Source organism: Trachemys scripta, chromosome 1 (genome assembly GCF_013100865.1).
Source record: "Trachemys scripta elegans isolate TJP31775 chromosome 1, CAS_Tse_1.0, whole genome shotgun sequence".
Taxonomy (NCBI): Eukaryota; Metazoa; Chordata; order Testudines; family Emydidae; genus Trachemys; species Trachemys scripta.
The window spans coordinates 111,324,281-111,342,414 of NC_048298.1; the positions used below are offsets into that span (position 1 = coordinate 111,324,281).

At 40.9% G+C, this 18,134-nt stretch overlaps 1 protein-coding gene across 1 annotated transcript in view; it reads left to right on the forward strand.

Moving 5' to 3' along the window:
- DERA (deoxyribose-phosphate aldolase) overlaps positions 1–18,134 on the forward strand; it is an 89,260-nt gene that overhangs the window by 25,881 nt on the left and 45,245 nt on the right. Inside the window, exons 3-5 of the mRNA XM_034781929.1 lie at positions 3,931–4,078; positions 7,450–7,545; positions 8,787–8,921. Coding sequence (XP_034637820.1) covers positions 3,931–4,078; positions 7,450–7,545; positions 8,787–8,921 — 379 coding nt within the window. The remainder of the gene's footprint in view (positions 1–3,930; positions 4,079–7,449; positions 7,546–8,786; positions 8,922–18,134) is intronic.

Genomic DNA, 18,134 nt, shown 5'->3' on the forward strand with positions numbered 1-18,134 from the left:
ATCATATATAAAGATCTGGATGACTTTGAAAACTGGAGTAATAGATGTGACAGGTTCCCCCCCAAGGTGCCACCTGGAACTGGGGTACCACTGAGCCCTCTGACTCACCAGTCTGGGCTCCCTTTCACACTGTGCTGCCGTGACAAGCTGCAGACGTGCTCCCGGTCGTACACTTCCACCAGCATTCACACAGGCAGGGACACATCCAGCTGCAGTTACATGCAGGCTCTCTGACCAGCCACTGCATGAACCAACAATAGAGAGGCTACAGTCAAGATAACCTCCAGCTCCCCAGGCACACATACCTGCACTGGAGTATAAACACAAAATTATGCCATCTTGCACTGCACAGGGAACTGTACAGCATAAGCTCATAGAGTTTGCGTCTCCCTCAATGTGGAGAGGCAATGCAACAGCCCCTGCCCCTTGAGCTAAGATTCCCAAGCACTTCACGCCAAATTTACTGGTTTAGATTAAAACATAAAATAAGTTTAACTACAGAAAGATAGATTTTAAGTGATTATAAGGGATAGCAAACAGATCAAAGCAGATTACCTAGCAAATAAACAAAACCACAAACTACGCTTAACATACTAGATAGACTGGATATGAATTAGCAGTTTCTCACCCTGGCTGATGATAACAAGCTTTCTGATTCTTAAGGGACAACTGCATTTGCTTTGCAGCTTGGGATCCCCACCCCTGTTCCAAGTCCTTTTCTTTAGGCGTGTCTCTTAGGTGTTCAGTTGTGGGGGAGTGAAGAACAACAGATGTCACTCCCTGACTTATATAGCTTTAGCACAGGGCGGGAACCCTTTGTACCAAACTCAGTTTGTGGTAAAACACTGGTATCCAAGATGGAGTTCCGTGTCATGTGGCCTGGCCACATGCCCTTGCTGTGTCATAGCAGCCATGACTTACAAGCTGTCTGCAGCATTCTCAGGAAGGCTGATCAGGTGGGGGATAAGCATCTCCTAAGGCCTATTGTTTTTCCTAATGGCCCATTACCTTGAATAGGCCCTTCACACTCAGCTATCTAGACTTGGAAGCATTTTGCCTAGTGGGTGTGTCACCCAGGTGTGACTACCCATGAAATACAGATACATAACCAATATTCATAACTTCAGATACAAAAATGATACATGCATACAAATAAGATAATCATATTAAGCAAATCATAACTTTTCCAATGACCCCTTACATGACCCATCTTGTCCAAAATGCATCATAATTATATCATAATCATACAGCTATGAAGAATATGGGGTGCAATGTCACAATAGAAATGGGATGAAATTTTAATAGAGCAACATGGAAGGTTATGCGCTTAGGGATTGACTAACAAGAATTTTTGCTATGAGCTGGGGACTTGTCAGTTGGAAGAGACTGAGGAGGAGAAAGACCTGGGTGGATTGGTTGACCACAGGATGACTATGAGCTGCCAATGTGATGCAGCCAAGAAAAAAAGCTAATGCAGTCTTAGTATGCATCAGGTAAAGTATTTCCAGTAGAGATAGAGAAGTGTTAGTAACATTATACAAAGCATTGGTGAGGCCTCTTCTGGAATACTGTGTCCAGTTCTGGCCTCCCATCTTTAAGAAAGATTAATTCAGACTGGAACAGGTGCAAAAAAGGGCTACTAGGATGATCTGAGGAATGAAAAACCTACCTTATGAGAGGACACTCAAAAATCTTGACTTGTTTAGCCTAACCAAAAGAAGGCTGAGGGGAAATATATCCCTCTCATATGTTTATAGAGAGCAAAATACCAGGGAGGGAGAGGAGTTATTTAAGTTAAGCACCAAAGTTGTCAGAAGAATAAATGGATATAAGTTGGCCATCAGCAAGTTTAGGCTCGAAATTGGAGTAAGGTTTCGAACCATCAGAGGAGTGAAGTTCTGGAACAGCGTCCCAAGGGGAGCAGTGGAGACAAAAAAATACCTAACTAACTTCAAGACTGAGCTTGATAAGTTTATGGAGGGGATAGTACGAGGAGACTGCCTACAATAGCATGTAGCTGATCTGCGGCTGCAAGCAGCAAATATCTCCAACGGCTGGCGGTGGGACACTAGATGGGGAGGGTTCTGAGTTACTACAGAGAATTCTTTCCCAGGTGTCTGGCTGGTGGGTCTTGCCCACATGCTCAGGATCTAACTGATTACCATATTTTGGGTCGGGAAGGAATTTCCCCCTGGGTCAGATTGGCAAGAGACCATGGGATTTTTTGTCTTCTTCTGCAGCATGGTGCACGGGTCACTTGCATGTTTTAACTAGTGTAAATGGTGAATACTCTGTAATTTGAACTCTTTAAATAATGATTTGAGGACATCAGTAACTCAGACAGAGGTTATGGGTCTATTATAGGAGTGGCTGGGTGAGGTTCTGTGGTCTGCAATGTGCAAGAGGTCAGACTAGATGATCAGGATGGTCCCTTCTGGCCTTAAAGTCTATGAGGAGCATTATGATTTGCTGTAAATTACCACATATTCACATAAGGTGCAATGAAGTGAAGAATCAGCTCCTTGGATTGCATAGATATAATCACTTGGGGTGGTGATTTACTCTGGTGTTGATGTCCCCTTAATGTGTCTGCAGGACAGAGGCATTGTTGCCCCTGGTACCTTTCAGCTCTGTATTTATGTAATAACATGACTGTTGAGCTAAATAATTGAGTGTTTCTTTAAAGAACACCAAAGGGTTGTTTTCATAAACATCTTTTTTCATCTACCCAAGTGCAGATGTAGCAGAATATCCATGTGCTGCCTAACAAATAGAGATCGGCCTGAATGTGATCCTTAACTCTTAAAACCCTGAACTTTGGGGAAAGTTCAGATGTAGATAATATTCCACATCCAAACTTTGTGGCTCAAGTCCATATCCAAGTATGTGTGTGTGTGTGTGTATGATATATAAAGCCAAAATCCTATTTTAAAACAAATAAAGTTCACACCATTTCTTGGAAGCAGTTTACTACATCTGTCTTCACAACTCATTTCCTAAGGGATGAGACTAGAATCCCTTTCTTAGCAGCTGATTAAATATTCCCTTCTTTTTGGAAAACAATTTTTGTTTTAATTTAAACCGGGTTATAAAAAAACCTAGTTGATGTAAAAAGCTAACTTTCTGAAGGAAAAAGAAAAACCAACCCAATCACAGTTAAAAATAATTTTTGAAGTTCTGTAGCATCTTTCGTCCAAGGATACTGAAATGCTTTAGCAATGTTAGTCAATTCTCTCAACTTTTTTTGCAGGAAGATGGGTAAATATTATTGTTCCCATTTTACAGACAGTTAAACTGAGACACCTAGAGTTTTGGACCCAAATATTAAAACATATGTAAGACACCTAGGGTGAAATCCTGGCTCCATTGAAGTAACTGGAAAAATGTCCATTTACTTCAGTGGAACTAGGATTTCACCCTGATGCATATGCACAGATTAGGGTTGTAAAATGTAATGGCAGCATGCATATTCCTGACTTGTGTGCGTTCAGGTGACTTGCACTTACACACTCTTCAGCAGGCATATGAATTGTATGCTTTCTATGCAGACTAGCTCTGCATGAGGCAAATTTAGCATGTTACAGGAACGTGGACAACTCTGTTGGGGAGAGGTTGCATCCTTCCTCCAGTGGGTTGCCCAGATACAAGCATCATTGTTTTAGGATCCTGTTGGAATAATATGTCAGGATTCCTGCTCATTATTCAGCCTTTGATCCATGTGCCATAAATCGGAACTTGGTCCTTTGACTATATAATAGCTGATTTTTAGACATTGGGTAACATTTTCAAAAGCACCATTGATTGTCAATGAAACTTAGGTGCCTAAGTGACTCGCTTTTGAGATGGGCTTAGTCTCCTAAATCATCTGGGTTGGGCCATATTAAAAAATTTAATCCATTTTTTAATGTATTACTTTTTTCCCTAATAAAGGCTGCTTGGCTACTGAGAGCTGTCACCTGCATAGACCTCACCACCCTCTCAGGTGATGACACCCCTTCAAACATTCACAGGCTTTGTTACAAAGCCAAACATCCAATCAGAGAGGATCTTTTGAGAGCCATGAATATGCATGATAAAGGTATGATGGTTTTGGTTACATTATTTACAAGCTTTGGCTTTATAAAACTGGTTATGGGCAGAACGTAAACTTGACGTCTTCTTTTTCAACTTCTACTGCCTGAACATTACTGATGTTAGAGCTAGTATTGCACAGGTAAGCAGCCCTGGAAGACTAAACTGGATCCTAGACAGTCTCATTCAAAGAAATGGTAATAAGTTCTGATTGCAAAATCTTTATCCCTAGTTATGATGTAAGATGTGCAGGAAAAAGCCTCATCTTAATTTACAGATCCCAGATCGAGATTGCAATAGGGGCATGTGACGGGTTGGATCACAGAAACCCCCTTGGGAGCTGCCACCCGATGTGCCAAGACTACTTCTAGCCCTGCTTTCCCTGCCAGCTCGGGACCCCAGCACCCTGTCATGCTGAGCCGGACACTCCTGTCTGCTCCAACAAAGACCCAGGGTCTGAATTACTTGCCCCAAAGCTGCAGGTTTACCTGAAAGCAGCTAACAGAAGTGTGCTTGTCTTTAGCATTCAGATGCCCAACTCCCAATGGGGTGTAAACCCAAATAAATTCGTTTTACAACAACTTATAAATTGTTCGCCCTCTATAACACTGATAGAGAGAGATGCATAGTTGTTTGCTCCCCCAGATATTAATACATACTCTGGGTTAATTAATAAGTAAAAAGTGATTTTATTAAATACAGAAAGTAGAATTTTAAGTGGTTCCAAATAGTGACAGACAGAACAAAGTAAGTCACCAAGCAAAATAAAATAAAATGCGCAAATCTATGTCTAATCAAACTGAATACAGATAATCTCACCCTCAGAGATGCTTCAGTAAGTTTTTTCCTCAGGCTGGACACCTTGCAGGCCTGGGCACAATTCTTTCCCCTGGTACAGCTCTTGTTCCAGCTCAGGTGGTAGCTAGGGGATTCTTCATGATGATTCCTTTTTCCTTTGTTCTGTTCCACCCCTTTATATATCTTTTGCATAAGGCGGGAATCCTTTGTCTCTCTCTGGGTTTTCACACCCCCTCCCCCTTCACTGGAAAAGCACCAGGTTAAAGATGGATTCCAGTTCATGTGACATGATCACATGTCACTGTAAGACCCCAAGCCTTCATTTCTCCCAGCCTGACTCACAGGAAGGCTTGCCTGCAAACAGAGCCATCTAGTCAATTGTCCCGGTTGATGGGAGCCATTAAGATTCCAAACCACCATTAATGGCCCGCACTTTGCATAATTACAATAGGCCCTCAGAGTTATATTTCATATTTCTAGTTTCAGATACAAGAGTGATACCTTTATACAAATAGGATGACCACACTCAGTAGACAATAAGCTTTGTAATGATACCTTACAAGAGACCTTTTGCATGAAGCATATTCCAGTTATATTATATTCACTCATTAGCATATTTTTATAAAATCATATAGGCTGTAACGTCACAGGGCACTTATAGAATACACTACAGTATTTGACATGGAAACCATTAAGAGAATAAAACTATGAAATATATTTAAAAAAAACCCCACCTCTCTCTTTTAATAACTGGACGGTAAGGTGCCACTAAATCTATTTGCATTAAATGTACATGATACCCCCAATAAACCTTTGGGCTTTTTTTTTAGTATCTGTAAATATTTTGGGTCATAATCCTGGCTGAGGTTTTTCTGTGTAGCTCCAGGATCTGGCTCTGTGCCTTTGTGCAGACAATTAGATACAGACACGTGCTGTGTGTTGAAAAAATTGGCTTTTTAATCTCTCCTCAGAATTGTCTTTGCCACCCAGTTACTGTCAGTAACTAAGAAAGGGATCAAAATAGCAACTAGTTCTGTTTACTAATAGAGACTTCATTGGGGTCAGGATTTGACCATAAGGGGGTGTCTACACTGCAGCTGGGAGACCTGATTCCCAGTGTGGGCAGACAGACTTGCTCTAGCTCGAGTAGAGATAGTGCGTTAAAAATAGTAGTGCGGACATTACTGCCTGGGCAGTCTCTCAGGCTATCTGCCCAAGTCCAAGTCCACCTGACTCCTTGGGTCCAAGCTTAGGCAGCTAGCTGAGCCACCACCCTTGCAACAACTTCCATGCTACTCTTTATAGCACACTAGCTTGAGCAGAGCTAGCACAAGTCTGTCTACCTGCACTGGGAATCACACCTCCCTGCTGTAGCATAGGCATTTCCAAAGTATCTTGCAGAACTGGGCCCTCAATACAAGTCTAAATGTTACACCCAATACTGATTGGAATGGAATTGTTAAGGCATTGATGTGGCCCTACAGAGTTTCTATTAAATGATAGCCGTAAAATGGCATATTTTCATACAATATTCAGCACTGCACAACGTAACTTCAGAAGTATTAATATCACTGATTTCAGAGTAGCAGCCGTGTTAGTCTGTATCCGCAAAAAGAACAGGAGTACTTGTGGCACCTTAGAGACTAACAAATTTATTAGAGCATAAGCTTTCGTGGACTACAGCCCACTTCTTCGGATGCATATAGAATGGAACATATATTGAGGAGATATATATACACACATACAGAGAGCATAAACAGGTGGGAGTTGTCATTGATGTGTCAGATGCAGGAGACTGTTTTAAAATGCCACATGATTTTGGTGCTTTGTTTGAACTACAACATTCAAACAAAAATCAAACCCACCAATATTGTATAAACTCTTGGAGCCTGATTGACAAATTGCAATGGTAAGTTTTACACAGACATAACCTCATTGTTTTCAACAGAGGTGTGTGGTGTAAAACTAGAGTAACATAGTGGTAAATCAGGCCCTGGATTGTTAGCCATAGTCATGAAATAAGAAAGACCCAATCCCTTTTTAAACTCTGATTTATGAATTCTTTCTAAACCTTTATACATTTTTTTTTTAAAAAAAACTATTAAATATCAGTCCAAGTTCCTTAATCTGTGAGAATAAAATTTGAAATAGAAACACAGTGAAACTGTGCTAACACAAACGGTATTCCATGCTAGTCAAACTGCGCTATAGGCCCCTAGGTACAATACTCTGATAGCATAGTTTCTTACATCATAAATCCCAGAGCAAACTGGTCTGAAACTGGCGTATAAAGAACTCCAGCCTTAAACTGTGTCTGCGATTGAGCTACGATTGATGCAGCCTTAGTGTTCTCAGGGCAGGGCTAATGGACATGGTGGCAGCTCTACCAGTGGCCACCTGAGCCCTGCTGCCATTAAAACTCCCACGGTTGCTACAGCCAGCGGAGAGCAGTTGGTGGTTGTGCAAGAGTAGGAGATTTAAAAAAAAAATCTAGTGCACACAAGGCCATAGTGTGGACTAGAAGACAATGCACATTACATAGAAATAAATAGGTGAAACAGTGGATTGTACTTTTTGCAGGTATTACTACAGCAGCTGTCTGTGTGTATCCAGCTAGAGTAGCTGATGCTGTTAAAGCACTCAAGGCTGCTGGTTGTAACATACCAGTAGCTTCAGGTAAGTTTCTTTTCTTTACAAGTATTATTTAAAAGATTATTTTCCTGGTGGGCTTGTGCCCTTTTTGCTTTTATAGAATGGGTGAAGAATACCTGAAAAGGTGGTGGTTGTTTTTTTTGCCAGCAGCCTGGGGGGAGGATCCTCCTTGTTTTTCACTAAAAAGTATCTGGACTGTCAAGATTTTAGTTGTCAAGTCTAAGTTTTGCTGGAGGAGGATCTCCTGGGGGGGTCTTTGAGGTGTGTATGTTGATCTCATACCTGAACTGAAGGGGTAGGGATAATGAATCTTTACACAGACATTTTTTCTCCTAAGGGGAATTAGTCATTAAAGCTGAATAGCTGTTAACATCAACAAATCAAAACCCTTCCTTGCTTAATAGCTCAACTTTTAGGTTGCATGCAGGTGGATCCTTCCACCCCATTGAAGTCAGCATAGCTCTGTGCAGGTGCAAGAGTCCATCCCTGTAAAAATACCTTCGTCTCGACTCTTTGTGATGTCATCATCTCTCTAATTCTTCAGGCACCACAGAAGGGAGACAATATGGAATTTAGGATTGAAAAGCACCACAAAAACATGTTTGTGTTTGCAGGGGGGAAAGAGAACTTTTCCAGATTCTCTTTATACATCAGAAGGGGAGAGAGTGAGAGGCAGTGGGACAAGGATAATTTTTTTCCTTTCCAAGTTATCTTTATGTTGTTTAAGTACAAAAATTCAAATGACTGTTGAATAGGGTATGATTGCATTCAACTTTACCTATATTGTGACTATTACTTGCCCATATTAGTTGCACTTATTTTCAAATACCTTTTACAAGAATTTGGGAGGACTAAAGAACATACACATCGAAGATGATTTCACACATTAGGACAAATTCAGAGCTTGTGTATGCAGGCAGAATTCTATTGAAGGCAATGGACTTATATGTATTAGCCAGGCTGAACTGGAAATAGCTGTAAGGAAAGTGGGAGAAATCAATTTGCAGGAGACATTTAAAACTGAGTAAAGCACTGATTAAGGAACTCAAGGGAAGAATTAATGTTCTTGTAAATGAGGTGGGGGATGAATTAGGTGCCTTCTAGGTCTTTGAGGCTTTACTGTCGCTCTAGAGTAACTTCCCTTTCAGGGGAAAAAAAGAAAAAAAAACCTTAACTTTTTATACCCCCAATCTGCCTTAATAACAATTATATTTATATAAAAGTCTTTGCTTACTTCACAACTTTATTTTTCCCATTCTTCATAGTGGCAACTGGGTTTCCAGCTGCACAGACTTCACTGAAAAACCGATTAGAAGAGATTAGGATAGCAGTGGAAGATGGTGCCAGAGAGATTGACATTGTAATTAACAGAACCCTTGTGCTGACTGGCCAGTGGGAAGGTAAGCACTTGCTAAAGCTAAAGAGCCAACTTTTATCCTCTGCCCATGTCGGTGATGGCAGAATTTGACTTTTGGTTGCCCACTGTGGGCCAAGATTTTCAGAAATGACTAGTGATTTGGGTACCTCTATTTTTTGGGTGCTGAACCAAGGCACTCTGAAAGAGCCTGATTTTCAGATGGTGGGCGTGCTTACCACTTTCTGAAAATTCAGGCTACTTTAAGGGATGTCATGTTAGACAGCAAGAATCACTTGCTCACTTTGGAAAATCCTGACTTTTAGATTTAGTCTTGAAAGTGTTTATATAAAGAGATATTTGAAAAATAATTTCCCAACTTCTGCTTAGTTCAAATGAGACAGCAGAAAAGTGAATGCTGATGGTCTAATTACCCACAAACAGAATGGTTAAAAAATATCCAAACGGGTTGTCAGTGTAGATGGTATGTCGTTAAAATGTGTGTTTTGGTTCTTGACAAAAATGGATGTGTCTTCTAATTGCTTTTCTTCGAAGTTGAGAGTACAAATTTACAGTTCATATTGTTACTGGTGTTCTCTCCCTGTCTCTCTCTCTCTCTCTCTCTAATTAGTTAATGTAATAATACTGGAGATGGTTTCACTCTAATTGGTTCTCCCTTAATGTACCGTGAATGGTTTGCCTTAAGTGCTGACAATGGTCCTATAACTAATCTCCATGTAAAGGTAAACAAGCACTAATAGCCTTCAGTGAGAACTCTTCAGAAAGGAATATATAACTAAGTTTAGTTAAGGAAATGTAATCATCATAGTAACGTACCATATTTTCTGATCTATCTTCCTTCAATTAGCATTGGACTAAAATTACATCAATTGCAACATGCCAATATTTGTATCTTCATGAGTTTTATCGTAGTGCTAACTTGTTCATGTATCTTGATCTTTTTCACAATATTCTTCACTTACACCAGCTTGTACTCAAATATATGCAGCAACGCAGGTCGCTGGCATCAGCTTGGCTATCTTTCAAAATGGCTATTTTGATTTCAGATGCAGTAAATAAGTTGGTGATCTCCGTCCAGATCAGTGTGGACTGACATCTGTATCACAAAAGCCATCATTGCCAATGAAGGTTGAACTATCTTACTTAGATTGTTAGCTCTTTGGGGCATAGACAGTCCTTTTGTTCTGTGTTTGTAGAGTGCCTAGGACAATGGAGTCCTGGTCCATGATTGGGGCTCTTAGGTGCTACCAGAACACAAATAATAAATAATAACAGGAGTGAAATTGCCATGGTAAGTGGATGATCCTCTTTTCCTCCACTAGAGGTCATTCCTCCAGTAAAAGATTGAAAGATACTAACTGGGAAGTAAGCAGAAAACTCAAACAGCTGCTGTCCACAATATATTTCTTCTAAGGACCTAAATGGAGATATAAATAATCATTATCATTCAAATGCCATTTTAAAGCTAATTCGTTGTGTTGATTTTTGTGTTGCAAAAATTAGTCTAATTCAGTGACATGGGAGATACTTATGCCCTATCCATGTTGTTATGAAGCTAAACTGGTTTTGAAAAGAGTTTGGTACAATTTGAACAGTGGTAAGTGAAACCATTTTAGAAGCCAGTTTAGGCCTTTTCTGTACTGTGGAAATGTATCACATTAGAAAATGAGCTAGCACCATTTTAACTTAGTTAAACATGACTTATCTTCTAGAATGGACTAGTACCATTGTGTGGGTTTTTAAAAAATATATTAATTGATTGTGGTTAATAATATGTCCCGCTCCCATAATCCGCTAACACATTTTTTTAAACACAAAAGTGCCTGTTTACAGTAGGCTCCAAATTGTGTTTAGTATCATGCTAGTTAAAATGTGCGTGTTAACACATTTTCTAAAACAAAGCATTTTATGAGTGTAGACATACCCTTTGAGTGACCAGACTAAAAATATTAGACTTCTAGTTGGAACAGTGTGCGCACTAGTTGGGTTCAAATGTGATTCTGTAGCACCTTTCCTGCATGGTTCAGAAACTGCTTAGTGTAGACACAAAATGAAGTAGTAATAGAGACATTAATGGAGGCACAGTCTTCTAGTACTTTTTTATAGGGTGTATACAAATGGAACTATTCAGAAATAATCTTCTCATAAACATATTTAGCATTTTAATGGGTTACACTATGCAAAATATCAATAGCATTAATCCCCCCCCACTTTTTTTTTTTTAACTATCTGACCAAATTCTGAATAATAGTTTTTTGTGTAGGATCCTAATATAGATCCAAATAAATTAAATGATAAGGCAACTTATATAGTTCCACTAATAAACATTCTTGAGAGCTGCAAAAATCAAAATGTTTAAATTTTTAAAAAGTGGCTAATTAGTTATCAGATATGAACAAATTAATTTTTAAAAGTGCAGGTTGTGCCCTTCTGTGGAAAAACCCACTGACTGGGATCAGTGAGGGGGATATTCAAAAAGTTCCCTCATGGTGTTTCCAATAGATAGTTCTGTCATCGAGGCAGGGTTTGTCCCATCCACCTAAGGAGCAAAGAAAAGGTTCAACTCAGACTTCCCCATCCTCTAAATTCTACTGTAGGCCAGAGCCATCTGCACAACAGGCCCCTTTGTCTCCACATTTGCTCTGAGTTTATTTGCTTTCCTCTACCCCTTTCAGCCACAGCCAAAGGCTCTCTGACCCACCAACAATGCTCCTAAGGGAGCTCCACATTGCAGTGGGAGTATACAAACTCGGACGGTATTAAGATCAGCCGAATGCCAAAGAGGGGGAAAAAAAGGCACAGCACCTTCCACTTGCCCACACAGGGATCTCTAAGCCTATGGATAGCTGGACAGAAAGTATTGCCAAACCCAAGTATGCAAAAATCATGAGATTTAAAACAACCCCCCACCCCCCAAAAACAAAAAAATTAGTTCTTTTGATTTGCCTTCTTGCTTTAGAGTTTTTAGGGTTCACTTGGCTCACAAACTTTTCTCCACGACCTGTGAGAGCTATAAACTTTGTAACTGAAAACTAAAGTTCTTGTATAATCGCTTGTCTCTGGGAGCTGGGACTGTAAGGGAAACATCAAATATTGCAAGACTTGATATAAAATAGAGAGCGTTTGTGATTTCCTCCCCCATTCCCCCCCCCCTTTTTTTTTTGTATGGGCAAGGAGAGAACCACATATGAAACGGGTGCCTCTACGTGACTATCTCCACATTATTGCTTGAGCCGGGTTTGCACCCCGACAGCAGATTTGAAGTGGCCACTGCTGCTCAGTGGTGGCCATGTTATAAACAAATGCAATATTTGCATTTTTTCCTTCTTTAGTGTTCAGACAGACATCTGACAATTACACTGAATTCCCATATAGTTCAGATATTCCGTCCAGCCCTACCACATTCTCATAGCTTTACTTTTGTTCACAATCAGAGTTACAAAGCATATTATCACTGCATATCCAGGAACGGGAGTGAGGACTAGTCTTGAGCACAGTTCCAGCTAACCCAGTTGACTGCAAGAGAGCCCTATCCACAAGAGAACACCAATCTGCCCTAGAGTAGCGACAATTGGTGCCTGAAAAAGTTGTCAAGAATTGTTCTGCTTAATGTGCAGAACAGTGCTAAATAGCTGTTTCTGAACATGCCTGCAGTTACCATGCTTCAGAGGTCACAGCATGGGCAGGCTTTAGACACAAACTTCTTAGAACAGGGGTCACTAAGTTACCCCATTTAATCATCAGAAAATGGAACTTAAAGTATATTGTACATGATTATGAAAAGGGATGTCAAAGAAGAAATAATAGAGGGACTGTGGCGGGCTTTGTACCTCGTCGACCCCTTAAGTCAGGGGGGCGGGAGGTAAACCCGCCTCTCTATGCCTACGTCCGTTTTCTAACCGCCCCCCCGCCCCAATAGTCAGCACAGTGTGGCCCAATGGCCAGGGTCCGTCTACTGTCTGTTCCCGAGTGGGGTAATACGGCCTAGTGGCCAGAGTCCGTTCAATGTGCCCCTGGGGCAGTGCAGCCTAATGGCCAGAGCCCGCCTAATACCGCTTTCCCTAATGGGGTAGTGCAGCCTAGCATCCGGAGTCCATTCAGTGTGCCCCTAGGGCAGTGTGGTCCAATGGCCAGAGTCCGCCTAATTCCCCCTCCGCTAGTGGGGTAGCGCGGCCTAGCAGCCAGAGTCAATACTGCCACCTTTGGAGGCAAAACAGGGGGTGTAGTGGCTGGTGCCTGGGAGCCATCACAAGGGAGTGGTGGCCCCCGTAGGGGGCCCCGGGCCCACCCAACTCCACCATGCCCCAACCCAGGGCCCTGCCAGCGGCAGAACGGTCCACCACGGGGTCAGCGGGGAATCCTACTGAAACACGCTGACCTCATAAGGGTGGGAGGTACCACTCCCTCGCCTTCTCTGGGTCACTTCCTACTGGCTCTCCTGCAGCAGTGGTCCATATGGTATCGGGGTCTCCAGGCTCCTCAGCACCAGACACTCCCTGGGGTTCCGATACCAGCAAGCCTCTAGTCCAGGTTTCTGGCGCTTCAGCTCTCGTAGGTAAGGGCTGTAACGGCTCCTGGGCTGGAGCCCCTGCCAAGTGTCCCTCCTCGGCAGTCAGCCCTGACTGAGCAGCTCTGCAGGCTTTTACACCTGACTTCCAGGTGGAGCATGCCCAGCAGCACCTCAGCAGTGGGTTTCCTTTGCTAGGAGGAAGGATTAATCCCCTCCATACCAGTGCGGGGCCGATCTGCCCCGTCACAGGGACAGATCCTGAGCACCTGGAACTCAATCACAAGTTATTGGGCACAGTGCAGAAATTACTGTGTGAAATTGTGACCTGTGTTATGCAGGAGGTCAGACTAGGTGATCGCAATGGGCCCTCCTGGCCTTAAAATGAATTAACTCCGATTGAAGTTAATTGGAAGTTGCAGGTCTTAGGCTTTGCCCCATGAAACAGGATGAACCGGCACCACTGCAACTGTGGTGTGGATGTTTTCACTTGAACTGTATCCGCTTTTTCTGCATGTGGTGACAGTTACGTATGAACAGAAGTAACTGGGGAGGAGCACTCAGATGTGACAGGGTGAATGGAGTAGATTAAAAATAGACAAATCAGATTTTGACTTTTCTTCATTTTCTTCATTTCTTTTATCCACAGAAAGTGTGTGGCAAACTTGAAAGCAGGTTTTTTTTTTGTTTTTTTTTTAAATAAATAGTTGTGATTTATTTCCACAAGGGGGTCACTGAGTTTATCACTGATAGATTTCTGAGAGTTTATGTAGGAATGTACATCTGTGTGTACTGTAGCCTATCATATTTGTCATGAAAAGAGAACTATCCAAGGAACAAAATTTACTCACCCACCCTTACAACACTGACGATGACATTAACGGGGAAAAAAAACCCTGATATTTAACTCGCCCATCAAGGAAAGCAACTCTAGTGGATGAGGGGAAATTTTGTTGCAAGGCTGATGTTCAGTATATAGGATTAACATTCTACAGACATATATATGATTTATAATATAGCGCAAACTCTGGCTATATCTAATGTCTAGAAATGATAAATCTTTTTGCATTCTACAATTTATTTGAGGAAGCCAGAGAAAGGACTAAGGAAGTCTTTCCAAGCAGGACCCATGTGTTATATAAAATTGAAAAGTGGTGGCGAGGGCAGTAAATACATCTTTGTTCCAGTGACTTCATAAACCACAACTGCTTTGCTCATGTGCTTTATAATAATGACAGAACCTTTGCATATACTTGTAGCCCCAGTGTATTTTTATGGTTGTTTTCTCATGCTGTGATTCTTCAAAACTTCAGGTGTTCTTGACAAAAATATGTGTGGTTTATATTAAGTTTTTTATTTTGCAAACTAGATCTTTCTGTTTTTATGTATTTTTTTTCAGCTTTTTCCCCCTAGACTGTGGGATAATTGGAGTCACCTTGATAGATGAAAACTGCATTTTCTAAGTTTTTTGTGACTTTGTTTAAAAAGTTGCTGGACAATGTTATATTAAGTATTTTAGTGAACATCCAATTATACTAAGAGTTACTTTAAAGCTATTCTTACATATTGTTGAATATATTTATTGCACTTGAAATATAATAGTCTAAATCTGCTCTTTAACAATTTTTTAACGTGCACCATTAGAAAGCATGTTAAAAATTGTTAAAAAGCAGATTTAGTACAGTAGTACTTTTCTGAAAGTATTGTGTATTTAACTATCTGATTTTTTCCACTGGTATATTATGAATGAAAGGCAAATGACATTTTTGTTTGGGAGAGCAATAGGCTGCAGAAATGGAAATGGAACACTATACAACAGTATAGGCCATGTGTCAAAAAATATGGGCTTGCTCCATGGCCCATTGAAGTTAATGGGAATCTCTCTATTGACATCAATAGGTGTGTGGGATTGGGTACTATGGTCCCAAAGCCTGCTGAGATGTCATGATCATGTTGCTCGATCTCCGCCAATCCCTTCTAGGTAATTATGAGCTCACCATCAGCTGCTCTATTATAGTTGAAGCACCAATGTCTTCTGAAGGCCGAACTCCATAGGGGAACTGTATACCAAATCCCTCCCCAATACTGGTTCCAGTAAGGCTTCCTTCTTGGATGCCACTAAGGAATTGAAGGATCTGTCACCTTTTCAAAAGGCCACTTCAGAATTTGTCTCCATCTCCATTGGCCCACTGGACTTTGGTAACAGGAAGTTTCATTGTTAACGGGGCTATTGATAGACCTGTATTTGGAGAGTGACATCAACAAAATCACTTCACTATCTTCTCACTTTCCAAAACTTGCCTGGATTTGGTGGGGGACCTTGTTTCTGATTCTCATTGCAAGAAGATGGGTGAGGAATGGAAACGGAGGGGAGAGAACTATGAGAAGAGAAAGGAAAGGAAGATTAAAAAACCTTCCAACCAACAAAAGAGCGAGTGAAGGTCAAACCAGAAAAGGAGAAATTCCTTAAAACAGGGTTGAGCAACTTTAAGATAATAGAGGGCCACAAATCCACTAAAATTCTTTGGCAGGCCATGGAAAATTTTAAGATTGAGCAGAGTCACTGAGGGGCTCAGTCTTTTAACAAAGCTGCTGTTGCCTCATGCCACTCTGCATCCCCATCAGCACAGACTGTACCTCAGTCAGCTCCTCAGCTGGTGTAAACTGACACAGTTCTGTTGACTTTAGTGGTACCAATTTACAACAGTCAATGGGGATATGCTGATTTACATATCAGCTGAGGATCTTACCCAAATCTAAAGGCTAAAAGACAGGCTATGATTCTCTTTCTCCCCTTTGAGTCTTTGCTGAGTTGAAAGTGACAATTTTTAATACAGATATTGCTCTGTGTTTGCTACTATTAACAATTTTCCCTGGAGTGTTGAGGATTGGTTGGCTGTTTTTTTTTTTTTTTTTTTTTTTTTTTACAACAGCCAGAAGTTGGCGCTCTCACAGCCTTTCCAATGATAGTGGAGTAGTGTAATGGTCTAAGTTTCACATCTGAAACAAGAAGGCTGTTTCTACACTAGTCATTTTTGACATAAAAGAAGTTTTCCACCATTTCTACTAATTGGTTCAGTGCCACCAGTTGTAGCAAAAGGAGCATTGGTGTAGACAAGGCATGAGGCAGTCACTGGCATTTTAACCACTTTGTCATCTAGCCCTCTTCAGGAAATCTGAACAACATAGTGGTTAAAATACCAGGGGCTGCTAGCATCCTGTATGCACTTTCCCAGTGATGGGACTGGTGGAGCTGAACAATAGACACACATTTTTGGCAGCAAACCCTACCACATACAAAGCCAGGACTCCAGGAAATCATGAGTTCAGGATTGGTATGATCTACGCAGCCCGGTTTCTTTAGGAAGCATGCAACTTGAGTATCACGAAGCTTGTGCAAGTAATTTGGATGCAACCTTAAAATGGCCTCCCGTCTGCTCTGTGTGAATACTGAAGCCTTTTTTTATAGGGTTAGGGGTTTGTCCCAACAGCCGTGATCAAAACTTCCTTTCTCTTTACTATATTGCAATATGCCTTGTGCCAGTAAGGTACCTTCCCCCCAGGTGCTGTAAAACTGAAAAGTGTGTTGGGATACTTTAGGATCAAAGGCACCATATCAAAACAAGATATAATCTGTAAGAATTGTTCTCTGAATATATGGTAATTATTACAGACATGTTATTGTGTCCCCACTGCTAGAGTCAGAGGGGAAAAGTACATATCCATTTTCACCATTATCTTGAAGAATGTGGCAGAAAAGATACTGATGGTTGAGGAGCCTCAGTTATTCCTCTTCATTGGGTACCACACATCCCATTGGCTAGTGAGGCAGTTAACTCATTCCTGCACTAATTTCATATAGAAGCACATATCAAAAGTGTGTGTGTGGGGGGGATAATACTATAACTACAGCACTACCTTCAGAGAACAAGATAATTTTCTTTCATGGCATCCAACCTAAATTTACATTCTATTAATTTGTTTTGAAAATTTTGGCAGCATGTCTTAGAACTAGAGAAAACTTGAATCTTTTCTTATTGCTACTGAAACTAGTAGAACATGAAAGCTGCTTTCCTTGGTTTTCTAAAGGCTTCAGGAAATAGTCACTCCACAAAAAGAGACTGTATTATGATCTAATATGAGCCTCAACCAGTCATGTTATCACTTATCAAATCCTCTACTCAAGCAAATAACACAGGTTCTTTGTGTTTCCTTTCTGAGTGTTGATTTGATCTAGGAGGCTTCTGGAGTATCAATAATACATGTTCGACTGTATGGTAGCACTGATTAATTCACACTTTGGGTACATAGTGAGATGTGAGGTAAGCCAGGTGTCTATAAAGGGACTCACTAAGTGCATTAGCCAGTTGTCTGCTAATATGCATAGTATGTCGCAGCGGAACACTGCAGTGCTATCAAACATAGCAGCTACATCCTGACATCAATAGAATGCAGAAGCACAGCAGGTGGAGTGGAGGACCAGCAGTGAAGCAGTTTGATAAGTCCACTGAATGGTTTGGAGAGTCTCTTGGGGGTGGAGAGAGGATTGCTAGTTTATCACTAAACATGCCTTTGCTCTGTAGTTTCCACAATTATCGTGGTCATTGCACAGCAAAGATGTATTTAAATATATTTTAACTTTATTTTATCATTATTAATATACATTGACTTCCATTCATGTATTAACAAATCTTACTCATAATCTGAATTTGTTACCTTTAAAGGACCCAG